Below are 12,703 nucleotides of genomic sequence, written 5' to 3'. Positions count from 1 at the left end.
CTCTAGATGCAACTGCCATGATCGTCGTGTGCATCACCCAAATGTTTCCCCCCAGAACTAACAGCTGTGATCGCCATGTGCGTCACTCAAACCCTTTTCCCTGGATGCAACTACCATGATAGCTGTGTCCAGAGCAGAGCACCCAATGACTGAGACACAAGCTGAGTCTACTTTGAAAATGTGGGCATTAGGTGACTTCCCAAAGGCCAAGGATGGAGTCAGTGCTGGGTCCAGATTAGAATTTAGGGTTTCCTGATTCTTAATCATGCTAGTCTGGGCTTCTCTCCCTGAACAGAAATGATCAGATCACTACATATCATGGGCCAGGTGACAGTCTCATTCACACTGGAGTCATCAAAATTTCTCCCGCTTTACGTCAGTGTAAATAGCCTGGAACCTTTAACATGTAGAGGGCTCTGTTACTTGCAGACAATGTTCATCTCACTGTGAACAGTGAGGGTGCTCTATGAATAGAACTTAATGCTCATGGACTAAGATTCATAAGGCCAGAGCCACATTCAGTCTATGCTGAAAGCCCTTTCTCTTCCAGCAGGCACATTGCACCTGGTCATTAATTGCAACCTGGATGTACCTGACTCATTCAGCAGCACAACAGGTGAGTACTACCCAAGCACCCAAGCTATATTCAGCAGTAGAGCAGGTGGGTTCAAGCTGGAAGTGCCTAGTGCATGAATAACCGCATGTTCTACCTGAAATGCAGGGTCTGGCAGCAGTCTGGCTTGAACAGGACGCAGCTGGCTCATGTAGAATCCCAGCAAGTAAGTTCTGTCCAGACTAATCTACTCTGTCTATTTCAAGGGGACCCACCACCATAGCATCTAGGCACCAACCACAAATTAAAAAGACTCGCGCTGCATTTGCCCATAGTCAATGCTGCTCTTCTTCTCCTAGATCAAGTTGCTTTTGCTTCCTACATTTTATTTTGATGTTTAGTCTTGATTCCTTGTAAGCGTCCCTGTTGCCTGGCTCTGCCTAGAACACTGGTAGCGTACAGCAAGCAGGCTCCACCTGGAGATACTCTAATGGAGGTCCCCAAGAGCAGGCAAACAGTTAACTTGCTTTCCAGCCAGGAGAACAGCTGGAGCCTTAATTGCCAATTTCTCAGCGGTGCCTGCAATGCAACCTATTTTGTGAACTGCTGCCAGGAGCAATCAGGTAAGTGCAAGGGAAATGCTCTGGCTCAGCCGGTTCTTTGATTCCAGAGGCTGATTCAGCAGGCACTTGGCATTTTGTAATTGCAGATATTGAACAAGGCAGCATCCCAGCAGGGAAGAGATGATGCTCTTCTCCTCTGAACATGAAGAGCTCCCACAGCACCAGCCTGGGCTCTAAGCCTTCCCCAGATGATGAATTGATGCCTTTGAGAGGGGCTTTGTGATTCACATCTTCCCGATGGCTTTTCACAGCTCGCTTTCACTTTCATCTGACAAGCCATCCCTTTGGACCCAGCGGTTTAAGCTGCTGCCTTCTGCATGAACCTGATCAATCAGCGAGCCAAGAATGGATTTCTATAATATCAGCAATTCAAGTGCAAGGCTCGAGGAAAAAAAGATTAAAAAGGCAGATTTAATTAACAGATTGCTGTCAGATGGGAAGACAATAGACACCTCCACCTCCACCTCAGAGTTGGAGAGATTCTAGTTCATTTCAAGGCAACCCTGCTGATGTATGCTTAGGAGGGCAGGAAATGGGTGGTGGATTTGGAGTGTAACAATATGTAATTATTAGTCTTTGTAGTTCAAGGATTATATTGCAGTGCACTTGGGCTTGCAAATTCTTGGAGTGTCCAAATGCAGCAGGGGAACATTTATAGTTTCACTATTATCTTTTCTCCTCCGCCTCCTCCCTATTGTATCCACTTGTTGACTCTCATCTTACGTTTGTCTGATATGCTGTTTGAGGCAGAGAGTATCTTTTCACGGTGTGTGTGGCCCAGCATAATGGGGTCCTGATCCATGTTTGCGGCCTCTAGGTCTTTTTGCACTAAATAATAATAGGGCTGTAATAACTGGAGACCTATGCTGCTCATTGGATTTCATGGTATGATGAAGCCCCGATCTCATTATTTCAGCCTCATGTCTAATGAATCTATATACTAATTAAACACCAGTCATGGTATAATCTAAACGCCCAAGGGCCCCAGATTGTATTCAGCTACACAATGCATCTTCCACTGATTTCAGTAGGAGTTGCACCCAGGTATCAGATCAGAATTAGGCTCCAAATACCGATGTTTTTCTCTTAATAGGACAATATTCTCTGCTTGGCCCCTGGTAGGGTTATATCCCATAGAATGGCTTTTCTTTTGAACGAGGTACTTATGGGGGAATATGGCTTATTAGCCAGGGCATCACTGACTGTACTTAGGGATGGTTGATGGGGGCAGAGGAGTCTTGTATTATGTTCTACCAATTTTCCTGGTTCCTTTCTGAGAACACCTATGGGCAGATCCTCTCCTTCCAGTCCATTCTCTGCATAAGCCACAGTGGAAGTGTAAACATCTCCTCTGGCACAGAACCAGTGTAACCAGCTCCTACGCCAACCTTCAGCACAAGAGGTGTGTCAGCGGGGAGGAGCCGGGGAGGAGTTTGTTGTGCTCTGGCTATGCTCAGCTAGCATATAGTCCCTTGGGGGCTCTTAGCAACTGGGGGATGTTAGAGCAGCTCTCATTTCCAACCCCTGGGAGACATGGGAAGGATTTCCAGCAGAGATTGCTGACTCTGGTATGGACCTCCCTTGAAAAGGTGGCATAAAAAGAGCCCCGTTGAATCTATACAATCTCAGGCAATATTCCTTTCTCATCCGCTTTCTTTAGGTGTGGCTGACTGCTAGCTTTGATCTCCTAACCCTTGGGTGTTTGACTTGAGAGGATGGGCAGCAAAGCTCAGGCAATGCGCATGCAGTGGAAGTGAGAGAGCAGGACGCACGTTTCCAGAATCTGGACAGCAAAACTAGTGAGCGCATCTGAAAATGTGGCCCTAAGCATTTTTGCTGACCCCCAATCTGTTGCTCCCATGGGCTCCTTGTTTATTCTGCCCTTTGTGGGAGAACCAAGCCTGGCTGCTAGGGATGAAATCCTGCTCCTATTGAAGCCAGGGGCAAAACGCCCAATGATTTCAACAGGGCCAAGATTTCACCCCCAGGGACTCATTTTCAGAAACTCCAGATGGGAGCTGAGGGTGCTCAATTCCTGAGACAATCGGTCCCTGGGTGCTGCCACTTTGCTTAGCATCCAAGAATGCATTGAAAAAAAAAAAAAGCAAACCCAGCCTAGCCCCACCCAAGCTCTTGGATATCAGCAGAGAAAGTAAATTACAAATCCAAGCAAACTAGACAGAACTGGTAAAAGCCCATTTCTTTATTCCCTATTTTCTTTTATTGCAGCTGTAACAAGTGGGCTTGCAACTTTCCTGCCCCGATTCAACTTTCTCTCTTCAACAATAAAAGGAAAACCAGGTCCGGTTCAATGGAACTCATGCGCCTAAATCTCCTGGGTGTTTCTGAAAACTCCCCCATTTTAAGGTCATGAAACATGAAGAGCTGAATTGAGGAACTAGCTGAATTTTCAGCCAGTTCACCTGCCCAGTGCCCAGAACTGTAGGCTGCCTAGGAGGGCAGCTTAGCACCTCCTTTAAGGGCCACTGAGCTTCCAGAGGCCCTTAAAATGGGGTGCCGATGGAAGCAAAGTGGCTTCTAACTGAGCCAGTTAAGCTGCAGCTCCCACGGGCTTAAAATGTAAAGCACCTCAGTTTAAGTGAGACGAAGAGCTGAAATTCTTCAGTGTCTCTACTAGAAGGAATTTGGCATCTACCATGAAAAAACTCAGTGGGACGAGGAGTTCCCCTTAGGTCTTGGTGCACCAGGGAGTTGCTCTACTGCATGGTTCTATGTGGCTCACCCTTCAGCTTTCGCTACCCCGTGGAGTTCCAAATCTACTCAGTCATAGATGAGATGCATTCGAGATGGGTTTGCGCCACAGAGTTTAGATGGAGGCCCACGTTAAGGGCCATCTCTAATGCAGAGATACAAGTTTGTTACAGCTGTCATGAAGACGAGATATACAGGATGTCTACAGACACACACACACTCAGTAGGCCAAATCCTGCCCTCTGCTACATTTGTGTGTCACAGTGGGGACTGGGCAGGCTGGGAAGAGGCTACCACAGTGCACAGTCAACCTGTGGAACTCCTTGCCAGAGGATGTTGTGAAGGCCAAGACCATAAGAGGGTTCAAAAAAGAACTAGATAAATTCATGGGGGATAGGTCCATCAATGACCATTAGCCAGGATAGGCAGGAATGGTGTCCCTAGCCTCTGTTTGCCAGAAGCTGGGAATGTGTGACAAGGAATAGATCACTTGATTACCTGTTCTGTTCATTCCCTCTGGGGCACCTGGCACTGGCCACTGCTGGAAGACAGGATACTGGGCTAGATGGACCTTTGGTCTGACCCAGTAGGACCATTCTTATGTTCTACCAGGCTCAATCTTGGTCCTGCTAAAGTCAATGCGAGTTTTGTCAATGATTTCATTTGTAACAGGATGGGGCCCACAGTGATTCATATCAAACTTTAGGCAGCAGCCTGACCCAAATGGATCCCCAGGCCCCAGCATGTAACAGTGCCCTTTATTTCTGATTTAACCCTGCTCATATCAGCTGGAAGGATTTAAATGTCAAGACATTTAAAATCCATCTCTATTAATACACAGGTCACACAAGGTGTGGCTTGTGGTATTATATGAGCATCCAATACATATACCAGTGTCAGGGTCAGATCCTCAACTGATGTAAAGCAGCAGGACTCTATTAAAGTCAGCGGGGCAATGCCAGTTTGCATCAGCTAAGGATCTGGTCCTAGGAGGCTATTTGTCCTCACCTACTTGGGCACAGTTCTCATCACACAGTAGTTTTACACTGGGGTTACACATGCCATTGATTTCAGTGGAGTTAGTTGCTCATGAGTCACACCATGAGGAGAAGAGAATTAGGCCTTGTATGTTCAGGCTGTTATGAATACTGGCCTGGGTTTCTCTTACAAGTCACATAACTGTACCCAAGATGGCGGCCAGAGCAATCAGGCCCTTCGGTTGATTGGATCAACATAAAGACGAGTTTAGAAACCAAAATAAAAAGAGAATGGCCTCCTCAATAAACTGCATGAATGGGGCTAATCGTCCTTCATTCATCACTAGAACAAATCAATCATATATTTATAATGAGCTTCTTGCCCAATATTTTTGTCAAGTGAAAGCTTTTAAAATAATCAGTGGACTAGAAAACCCTCCAAAGTTCCTGACCCTAATTTCCACAAGAGAAAGCCAAGTTGTGACACTGATTAACTCTTGCTGGTGCTGGTAGTATTAGAACTTTTGGTAAAATGGCCAGAGAAATACAAGAGTGAGGTTCTAATGGGGAAGATGGTCCAGACCTTAAGGATGGGTCCCTACATAATCCGTGTCTTTTCCTTTGGTCTCTCCCTCTCCCTCTTGCCTTATTATTATCAATTATTTACAATACAGTAATGCCTAGCAAGGATCAGGGCCCCATGGCGCTAGGTGCTTAACCCAGGCACTGAAACAGGAATCAGCACCAAAAATTGTTTTGTTTTTTTTAAACAATGGTCGATTTTTTGATCATTAGGGACTCTGTTAAGTAAGGGCTTTGGTCTCAGTCTATAGCGTCTCAGTGACTCTAGTGAAGTGAACCTTAAAGTGCTAGCATGAGATTTGAAAGGAAATTGGCAACCATGCCATGTCCTCCTCTCCACCCCTGCTACACTTTGTTAGGTTTGTCCTCCTCATGTTATTTATGGGATCTCTCTCTCTCTTCTCTTTCCTTCTGACAAACACAGACTGTGCCAGTGGGTATATTACTATTACTCAGGAAATCAGCAGTGGTGTTATTAGATGTTATTAGAACCAAAGGGTTAGAAGGGACCGCAAGGGTCATCTAGTCTAACCTCCTGCCAAGATGCAGGTTTTGTTGTGCTTGATCAAATCAAATTTGTTGCGTGCAGGATTTGTTGTGTGTGACATTTCATGCCAGAGACCCCTGCAAGGCAGCTGGGACTTTCTTTATCTAGCCTAAAGGAGGGGGGACATTCTGAGGGGCAAAATTATCACCTCCGCTGAGCCTGTTCTATTCAGGATGTCGTATCAGGCTCAACACACTCACACAGGCACCCTCCACTGAGCACAGATACAGCCAAATGTGTCCATTAAGCATGGAAGGGGGAAGTGAAGGCAAGACAGCGCAACCCTCTCCTTCCCGAGTCAACGGGAGCAGTTTGATCAGTGTTGCACAGGGTTTGGGGATTCAGAGCGGATCGGGGCAGCTCAACACAGCATCATCTTGGGGAAATCGCTGTTCCGTACTGCAGTGAATTTCTGCTCCATGCTAATGCTGCTCCCTGCAATGGTGCCTCCCCCGCCGATTTGCAGAGAAGGGCAGGGCAGCCAGGGCAGGCCGGCCAATGAGAGCATGGCTGTAGAGCGAGGCAAGGTGGGGAGTTTTCAAGGGCTGCAGTTTTCTTCCCCCTTTGCCAGTGAGCTGGAAATCTCTACACCTCTCAATCACTTGCTAAGGGGGGAGGGGGGGAGAGGGAGTATCCAGAGTGGGGGCTGTGCGCCACACCAGACCCAAGATCCAGGTTTGCCAAACAAGTGGGCGTGGGAGGGCCTCACTCCTCCTCACTTAGTTGAGTAAAACAAGGGCAGAGTGCAGCTCAGTGAGTTCACGGAGCTAGATTCTTGCTAGTTTTAAAGTACGTTCAGATTATTTTTAAAAAACAACATGTATTTTTCCCCTGCATCCACCCAGACTTCACAGTGACCAAAGAGAGTTGGCTCCGAATTAACTCGCGGGTGGGGAGAATGCGAACGTGAAGTTTTCAAACCCAGTGACCATTTCAGAAGACAAGAGAACATGTGGAAACAAGAGTCCCACTAGAATAGTAAAGGGCCCAATCCTCACGTCCTTATTCAGTTTTAACTCCACGCTGAACTCTATATGGACAGATAACGCGCGACAATCTACAGCCTGACGCACAGACACTCCCACTGCAGTGCGCTTTGACCTAATCCTGTTTCAAAGTGGAGTAGGCTACAGTGCACAATGAGTGTGGGGGCCACATGGCTAGTTAGCGTATGGCAGGCTAGTGCGCTGTAGCTTTACATCCCAGATTGCCACACACTAACTGTCCATAGAGACAAGCCCCCTGGCAGAGTCCAAACTCAGTCATCCAAGTCAGTTCGGCCTGGGCAAAGGCCATGTGAACGCTGAGGAAAAGTTCTGAGATTGTTTTTCTTTTTAAAATCTAACTCTGGGACCAAAGGTCTCTCCCACTGTCCTTTTAAGACCCTGGTAAAGGCTCAATGGAAGCAGTTTGGGCCAGCTTTACAAAGGTAAAGCACCTAAGTGTGTGAGGCACCTAACTCCCATGGGCTTTCAGTGAGAGTTAGGCACCTAACTCGCTTAGGGTGCTTTTGAAAATCCCACTGGCCCTATCTTCATCATCAGGTGCCTAAACACCTTTGTACATCTGGCTCTTAGATGATGATCCTGCATTGAGTCAATGGGTGTTTGACTGTTATTGACTTCAATGCATAATCTTGTTTGATTTTGGCCTGCTTTTCTAGTTTTGATTTAACTAAGTATTCAGGGTCCTGATCAACTGAGTCACCCGTATCTTGTCAGGTGTCTCTCCTTATTTAGCACTCAGCTTCTGCACACAGTCTATAATCTCTTGTTCTGCAGGGAGCTACAGAAACATTTGCTTTAGCGAACACAAGCCATCCCCTACACTAATTTTTTTCATCTGTTCTAAAAATTATAGGGCAGGTTTCTTTACAGTTCCTTGAGTAAGATCTTACTGAACTAAGAGAAATACCAGTTCACATTCTTAAAATATAAGATCAGAGGGTGCATTCTTCACAGTTGGGCTGTGCATAGGTTGCCTTCCTTTGCAAAGAGGAACTGCTGTTTGGAGTGAACCAACTAGTCTTTCTGGAACTCAAAAAGTTGAAGAGAAACTATCTACCTCCGACTACATCCTCACCTCATGTAAATCTGCATAGCTCCATTGTCTTTTAGTTGAGGATCTAGTCCTCAATCTATATCTATCTGCCTTTCTGTCTCCATCTAACCTCAATGTCTAACCTGCCAATTGCCATAGCATCTAGGTGCCACATTAATAAAGCTGATCAAAGTCCTGCTCTTTTAAAAAAAAAACCCAACTTTTCAGCTCAATTCTTCCGCCACATTAATGGCTTTGGTGATTGGGTTTTACGCAGTGGCTTCCAGAAAGAGAGAGAGAGAAAAAGAAAGTGTGTAGGGTTGAATGCTGAAGTGGGAGGTATCTAAAAGAACTTAAGGAACAGAAATTTGATACTAGAGTCGTCGTCAATCTAGCAGACAGAGGTATAACAAGCTCCAGCGGCTGGAAGTTGAGCTCAGCAAACTCAGAATGGAAGTATGTAACAGTGAGGGTAATTAACTTCTGGAACAATTTATGAAGGAGTGTGGCAGTGTGGTGAATTCTCTAACCCTGGGAATTTTAAAACGAAGACTGGACGTTCTTCTAGAAGCTCTACACTCTAGTTCAAAGAGAAATTAACTCAGGGAAGTTCTCTGGCCTGTGTTATACAGGAGGCCAGACTAGATGATCACAGTGGTCACCTTCAGGTCTGAGAATCTATGAATCCAGCAGGTTCAGGCCCAGATTCAGCAAGGTGCTCGAGCATATGTGTAACCCACACACCCCCTGGGTGTGCTGTTCTGTCCCATCTAGTGTCACCGAGACCACTAAGAGAGAGAGAGAAATGAGTCTACCCTACAGCCTGTGCTAACAGCCAGTTGGCTTTTAGCTCATGCAGTAGAGGCTCATGCACTAAGCTCTAGAGGTTCCCCAGTTCAATCTTGCCCACCGATGACCGGGGACTGTTGGTGTTACATATGCACCATGTGCAAACATCTTCAAACATGTGACTGTCGCCACTCAGAGGCTTAAAATTACATGCATGCTTAAATAACTTGAAAAATGGGGGCCTAGGAGGAAGAAAGCATGTTTATTTGCAGCTTCTAAAGGAACCAGAATTGAGTAGCTTAGGCAATAAATTGTGGGTATACACAGCCATTGTTCTTAGATTTCAGGGCCAGAAGGGGCCACTGTGGTCACCTGCTCTGACCTCCTGTATAACACAGTCCATAGGATTCCCCTCCCCACAAGTAATTTCGAGATCAGATCCTTAGATTTCTTCACTGAACCCAACGCCGCTCAAGAAAACAAGCCGTCCGCAGTGCTAGTACTTCCTTTGGGAAACCCAGCTGAGAGTTCCTGGACAGTACAGCCCGCTACTAAAGGTCAAGCCTCCTGTTTCTATGCGTGCCAGGAGGGCTCATCACCGTTGTGTTTAGTGATGTGCTTAATGGCTTGGGCCGGCTGGAAAAGGAGAAACCTTTGTAAAGCTTTTCATTATTGAATCTCCTTCACGCAGGACAAAGGGCCTACGCTCCTTTACACAAGCGCTGCAAGCCATGGTCAATTTAGCCTGCTACATTTACTTATGACAACAAGCCTTGTTTGCCAAGTCATAAGTGCACTGGGGTGCATCGAGCTGGGAATACTTTCTCTTCCCCACCCTCCAAAATTCTTTTAACCTTAGCAACGGCTATTGTCACGCGGGGAAAAGATCAACAGACCAGCGCCCCGGCAGCTTAGCGACAACACACATGGAAAGCCATTTGCCTCTCGCCACTGGTTTTCTTAACTTTCTGGTTCTACTAGAGGAGAAGCTTTGGTTAATGCTGGAATTTTGAGGTTTCCCACTGTTGGCTAAATAACCAACACAAGCCCATTGCAGCAAACCAAATGGGCTCTTAAAAAATGACATGCGCACTTAAAGAGTCATTCATGCTTCTTGCAGCATTTGGATTTGTGTATGCCAGGGCTAGTGGGACCTAAAAATTTCCTGTTTTCATGGGTCTACAAACTATCAGTTTAGTAATCCCCAGGGATTGAACCTTCAGAGCTAGGATCTACATCTTGAGAAGGGTCACCAGATGTCCCATTTTTAAAGGGACAGTCCCATTTTTTGGGACTTTTTCTTATATAGGTGCCTATAATCCCCACCCTCGTCCCGTTTTTTTCATAGTTGCTATCTGGTCACCCTAATCTTGAGACATAGGACTAAGGCCCAGAGCCCTCAAGGTATTTAGGCACCTAAATGCCATTGAAATCAACAGGAATTAGGTATCTAATTACTTTTGAGGATTGCGGCCTAATTCCAACTCAGGTAACGTGCTGAACAGTGAGTTGCCATGAGAGTTGGGTCTGCTGAGTACCGGGCTTTGGAGTGGCCGGTTTTCAATATAATTTACATTAAAACAGGAATTAAAAATAGTTTTTTCCACTTTTTTCCCCAAGAATCAGAGTTTACAACTGGGTGAACAGTGGGAAAATACATTCACTGAATCCAAATCCTCCCGTCCATCCACCCCTTTCGATTTGATTCTCCACAAGCGCTCAGGTGGTCATAGGAATGTTTGAAGTTTTTATCTGTGCAAGTGGGGTGGGTATTTGTGTATGAACTTTCTTGCCAGGGGTTGCACAAGAAGTGGTGGCAAGATGGATGCAGAATTTGCAACAGGAAGGGGCAGTCCAGTACAGCGGGAAGAGTTACGTTCCACGTGTCTCTAAGATATTGGTGGAACATCCAGCCATTCACTTGATTGTGCTGAGCACTGAATTTACTCTGAAAAGACATCGCTGGGGATAAACCACCCAACAGCAACAGCCAAGGGATTGGGGTGAAAAGTCACACTAGGAGGTTCAATGGTCTTCTCTCTTGGTCCATTCACATTTGTAAAGGGGCCGACCTAAGAGCTCAGCAGGCTAACGTCCTTACGTTAGCTACAAAACAGTTATCGGAGGGGTAGCTGCAGTGGAAGCTTTCCACCAACGGGCCTCAGTCATGACCTAGAGGGAACTCTCCTAGGGGTGAGAGGTTCGTTCAAGCTCCATGGCTCATTGACTTCTTGGCTTCTTTTCCAATTAACCTTGGCAGCTATTTGTGGCACAAGGCTCTGGCCAGTTATTTATTACTGTTGATATATCGCTCTAATCATTCATGGTGCTTTATAATAAACCCCCCGCCCTGAGGAGCTTGGAGCGCAGAGGCAGAAATGAGTAACAACCCAGAGAACAAACAGACAGCACTCGCGGTCATGACATCCGTAACCAGTCATGGAACAGATGGGTCTCAGGGTGGTCTGGGAGGGAGCTTGCTTGGCAAATATTAATTGGGAGGCTGTTCCAAGCATGAAAGGGACCATGTGAAAGAAGGCATGGAGCTAGGTTGGACAATGGAAGCAGTGGGTGAGTGGAACGGGACAAGAGTTCATTTTCATGGTCACAGAGTCAGAGAGTTTAAGGCCAGAAGGGACACCTAGATTTATATCACAGGCCACCAACACCACGCAGCAACCACACACTAAACCCAGCAATGGAAATGAGACCAAAGTAAATGAGACCTACAGAAGACTAGACTATTAAGTGCCACAGGCGGAGAATAGGAGGTGCTTTCCTCTGCTCCGGGGAGGTTGGCCAGTAAACTATTTTTCAGTAGCCTGATTGTGCAAAGTATAGAAAATTCCAACCTCTTCTCATCATTTATCATCTCTGCTTCGTCATCGCAGTGGAGAGACCCAGCCACTGATCATTAAAAAGTAACATTTGCTGAGTGAGGAATTTCTGTTGCGACCTCTTCCTCGATGTTAGGTTGAAGCCGGCAGGTTTTTGCTTCCTTTCCAAAACAGCACGGTAGCAACTAAAAGCATCCCCCAGTATTTCCCTGCCTGCCTTTCTGGGTTCATTATTTTGTTCCCCAATTAAGAGAGCCGAACCAAACCAGCTGGCATCTGAAAACATCGACTGGTCGCTGCTACTTACTGAGCTCGAAGAGCAGTGGTCAGATTCGCCGCTCTCAAAGAGGATGAAGTCCTTGATGAAGACTGCAATGGCTCTCATGATGAAAGACATGAAGAGATGCATGTGGATGTAATTTCGAGTGCAGTGCAGTTTTCTGTTGTGGGGTGGGAGAGAAAGAGAAATGGCATTTTTAAACATCAGGACTTCATCTCAATACATTACTCGTCTGGCCAGAATGTGTTGGGAAAAACTTCTGCTTTATCCAGAATATTTTCTGATTTCAGTGTTTTGCCAAAAAGTTGACAGCTCTAGCCAAAATTCATAAATATTTGCATACTTTATACAGCAACGTGGATTATATTTTAATTTTAAAAGATATGTTAGGGTAACTGACATTAAGAGCAACACTGGGCTTGTTCCATCCCATAAGCTTTAGCAGATTATGAAGATCTATCTGGATCAAGGAACTCTGGGGTTTTCAAGTGACATTTCCCAGCAATTAAAAGCAACAGGCCTAATATCCTGGAGATGGGCAAGTTTTACAGCCCTAAACCACATAATGGGTCTGATTCTCAGTTACTCTGTTCCTGCGCTGGGGACAGGGATGAAGTGAGCATGGGGCAAAGGTGGTTCTCTGTACACTGGAGCCATGAAGGTATCTGTCCAGCCCAGGTGTAAGTTACATCAGCCTCAGGGCTGCTCTAATGTATGCTCTGCTTCTTACAGTTTCTTGTAGGCTCTAGTGCAGTGCGGTGTG

The 12,703-nt window shown here is 46.0% G+C and overlaps 1 protein-coding gene across 4 annotated transcripts in view; it reads right to left on the bottom strand.

Moving 5' to 3' along the window:
* The window catches only part of LOC123364708 (vasoactive intestinal polypeptide receptor-like), a 172,042-nt gene that overhangs the window by 30,321 nt on the left and 129,018 nt on the right, over positions 1 to 12,703 (bottom strand). For all 4 annotated transcript variants that reach the window (XM_045007035.1, XM_045007034.1, XM_045007036.1 and 1 more), the window contains one exon: positions 11,968 to 12,100. In XM_045007035.1, the coding sequence (XP_044862970.1) occupies positions 11,968 to 12,100 (133 nt within the window). The remainder of the gene's footprint in view (positions 1 to 11,967; positions 12,101 to 12,703) is intronic.

This window comes from Mauremys mutica, chromosome 2 (assembly GCF_020497125.1).
Source record: "Mauremys mutica isolate MM-2020 ecotype Southern chromosome 2, ASM2049712v1, whole genome shotgun sequence".
NCBI classification, from domain to species: Eukaryota; Metazoa; Chordata; order Testudines; family Geoemydidae; genus Mauremys; species Mauremys mutica.
Note: the sequence above shows the minus strand (reverse complement) of the source record. Positions and strands in the feature narration are given on the sequence as shown.